General features: G+C 39.0%; 1 protein-coding gene across 1 annotated transcript in view; it reads left to right on the top strand.

The window, feature by feature from the left end:
• Window positions 1–880, top strand: part of LOC107686623 (uncharacterized) — a 5665-nt gene extending 4785 nt beyond the window's left edge. Inside the window, exon 7 of the mRNA XM_016483681.1 lies at window positions 639–880. Coding sequence (XP_016339167.1) covers window positions 639–750 — 112 coding nt within the window. The 3' untranslated portion in view covers window positions 751–880. The remainder of the gene's footprint in view (window positions 1–638) is intronic.
• The last annotated feature ends 2690 nt before the right edge of the window (window positions 881–3570 follow it).

Raw genomic sequence — 3570 nt, 5'->3', positions numbered from 1 at the left:
CATCTGAATATTTGGGTTGAAGTGTTCTGGAACAGTGTTGTAAATACAACTTAACTACTGATTTCTAGTCGTGTCCATTTTTTTTTCCCCACATCGTAACATAAACATGTGGGGGCGTGTTAGAACGAGCCGTTTTAGGTAGGTGTGGCTGACTCTTAACTTTTATAAAGAATATCTCTTTGGATTTGAGACTTTAGTCTTTGCAACTTTACAGATCTTCTTTATGCACCAAGAGCTTGTATCACTCCAAAGAGAAAGGAAAAATTGAAATCGCATCATATGACCCCTTTAAGATTTGAAGTGCACTACATGTGCACATTCAATGCAGTTGAGTGCACTTTTTTCACAAGAGTATATAGAAGAACACCACTGAGCTTTTAATAACTTGCTGTCAAAAAGCAGACTGATTAAAACTAATCATCCAATTACAGCTTTTAATTAATCTAAAAAGCCATGCAGCGTCTGTCTCCAAAATCACATTATGTCCCAAGTTAATAGCTATGGCAGAAGATAATATCATAATTTACTAAAAAAGAGCTGACCAAAAATGTAATAGATCTTTTCAAGGGTTCAAAGAGAGCCAAGAGAATAATTTCTAAGTCTGTCTAATCTAACCTTGAGATTCGTTTCCTCTGCAGTGTGTTCTCTTGTTTGCCAAAACTCCAAGTTCTGGATGGCATCCCAAAGCTACTGGAAGATTCCGTGCCTGCCTCTTCACCGGCAGCGTCCAGATTTTGTACCATTCTCTGATGTTAAACAGCTGAACCTGAAGCCAAGATCCAGTGTACTGTACTGTCAAGAGTGAACCGAAAGCTCCATAAATGCACTTGTATAATAGTTGTGTATATACTCGTTTGAGCTGTTAAAAATATATTTATGTGACTTATTAAAGCTATTTTTGTACCTTTACTTCACATTTCATGTACTCAGAATACACCTGCATTGACTTCAGACAGCAGCAGCCAAGATATAAATGAGAAAAGACTATTTATCTAACATTTTAACAGCTACTCACAGAATGGATCATAGGCATCTGTTCAGGTCACAGTATGTCTGCTGCATTTAATTCAGGCTATTTGGTTGCTCAATGACCAGCCAACCCTTTGTTCGGTTCACACTGTGTCCTGAGGACTGTTTTGACAGACAAGTCTGTTCTTGGGTGGTATCGCCTGATGCCCGGCTGACAGTGTGTGAAGAAGAAGCACAGAGATTAAATCAGATACAGTCATGTGACACTGTTAGTAGCAGATAACTGATGATGTCAAAGCACACACGTGTTTGCTAAGCGTTTCATGTTCTGGTGGACTGAACCATAGGAACAATATCTTAGACTGAAATTAAAACTGTAACAGTGGTTGGGTAGGAAAAATTTGGCCTTGTTTTGTACATCATGGTGGAACATTCTAAAACGCTTAGTGTGTTTTTAAAAGGCCAAACTCAGTAAACACATTATGAATAAAACATACTAGCCTATGTACAGACAAGCAGATGAGCCCAGAATGCGAAGGCAATGTGTGTAATTACACGTAAAGCAAAACACTTAACATGGCTTAATGATTTATTAATTATGATTTATTAATAATGTTTAAGTTTGGTATTTTTAAAAACACTTTTAATGCTATAAGCCACATTAAGCGTTTTCCTTATTACTGTTTTCTATGGGAGGAAAACGCTTAATGCGTAATTAAACACGTTGCATTCGTATTATGGGCTCATATCTGCCTGTCTGTACATAGTATGCTTTATTAATAATGTGTTTACTGAGTTTGGTCATTTAATCATATGATGTTGCTCGTGTCCATTTTTGGAAGGCCAAACAAAGTAGTTTCACACGGGAGGCTAGAGTGAGCGGCGGCAGACAGGCTTGAGAACGGCGTGGCCGGCAGATTCGACGAAGGAGAGTCTGGCGGGCTTGCGGCAACCACATGTGACGACCCCGGGCTGGACTCCACTTCGTCCACGGTGAGAGCCGATCCGGCGATCCATAGCACGAAGTTGATGTATTTCCTCAGCGACCAGCACGGATCAGCTCCAGGCATGACGAAGCAGATATCGTCCTCTTTTGGAAGACCAAACAAAGTAGTTTCGCTTTCACAATGAAACACAGCGCCTTCATGACATGGCGGCGGCGGCAACAACAATACTACAGCGAGAATAAAAGTTATGCCTTCTTTCTTTGCGTGAACATTTGGGCGGCGTTATGCAAATCTTCCCACATCGTGGCGTAGACATGTGGGGGCGTGTTAGAACGAGCTGTTTTAGGTAGGTGTGGCTGACTCTTAACTTTTATAAAGAATATCTCTTTGGATTTGAGACTTTAGTCTTTGCAACTTTACAGATCTTCTTTATGCACCAAGAGCTTGTAACACTCCAAAGAGAAAGGAAAAATTGAAATCGCATCATATGACCCCTTTAATAATGTTTACTGAGATTGGTCTTTAAAAAAACGTTAAGCTTTTTTTTTTTACATTTTAGAATGTCTCGGTCATGGTTAAACATACAAAGTTTTAACATATATAATCAGGGTACAGATTATGTGTACAAATACAAGGTATTTTTTTATTTTATTTTTTTTACAAATTTCCTATTTTTATAGCTTTTATTTAAGTTTTACCAGTCGCAACCGCTAGCACAATTAACTAGCAATCGCCTTGTTTTGTTCATGAATATTTTAGATAATTGGCCTTTAGCTGACTGACCCGATAGCATACGTACATCTCGGAGACGTCTGTTTGACATCTGCTTTTACATCTGGAAGACGTATTTTTAGAGTGTTTGCTCATCTGCAATAGGTAGCCTAATAGGACGTTTCATATCAAATATCAAATAGATGTCTTTAAGATGTTTATGATTTAGAATGCATGTAAAACTGACATCTTACAGGCGGTTGTCAGATGTTTGTACATCAGATGCTTTCCAGATCAAGCGATCTTTAACAGACATCTGGGCAGGCGTACGTGTGCTATCTGGGACGCATTGAGTGCGACATAAATCTCGATCAACTGCAATACATTAAGGCAAAAATGCCAAAAAATACATCTTTAAACTTCACGCACTGGCTATAGCCTATAACCACCGCATATGTTCACGGCTTGATACACATTCAGTAGCCATTCATGGCCCGCCATTGTCCAGTGAAGTTCAGCTCATCCTTTCAGCGGCGATCACTAATTCATATGCGCTTCAGTGTTTTGTTTTAATTTTGGTGTCAATTTCAGCGCCGCTGAAACCCGAGCTGAGGAGACAGGAGAAGAGAGAAACGAGAGATCTGACAAAATTATACAACTTATTAAATCTGTGAAGTGGCTTTGTTTGTCAGCAGCAGAACCCCGCTTCCCTACAGAGAGCATTTTTTTGCAGCGTTTCCAAAAGGACTCTTCACAGCTGCCTGACAAACAAAATGAACACAGTGCAGATATGCTAGTAGCACTGAACACCAGAAAAACAAAAACTATATATATATATATATATATAGATATATATATATAGATAGATAGATATACAGTGGGTACGGAAAGTATTCAGACCCCCTTCAATTTTTCACTCTTTGTTATATTGCAGCCATTTGCT

The sequence above is a fragment of the Sinocyclocheilus anshuiensis genome, unplaced genomic scaffold (genome assembly GCF_001515605.1).
Source record: "Sinocyclocheilus anshuiensis isolate Anshui unplaced genomic scaffold, SAMN03320099.WGS_v1.1 scaffold733, whole genome shotgun sequence".
Lineage (NCBI taxonomy): Eukaryota > Metazoa > Chordata > Actinopteri > Cypriniformes > Cyprinidae > Sinocyclocheilus > Sinocyclocheilus anshuiensis.
This window is presented reverse-complemented; position numbering and strand designations above follow the sequence as displayed.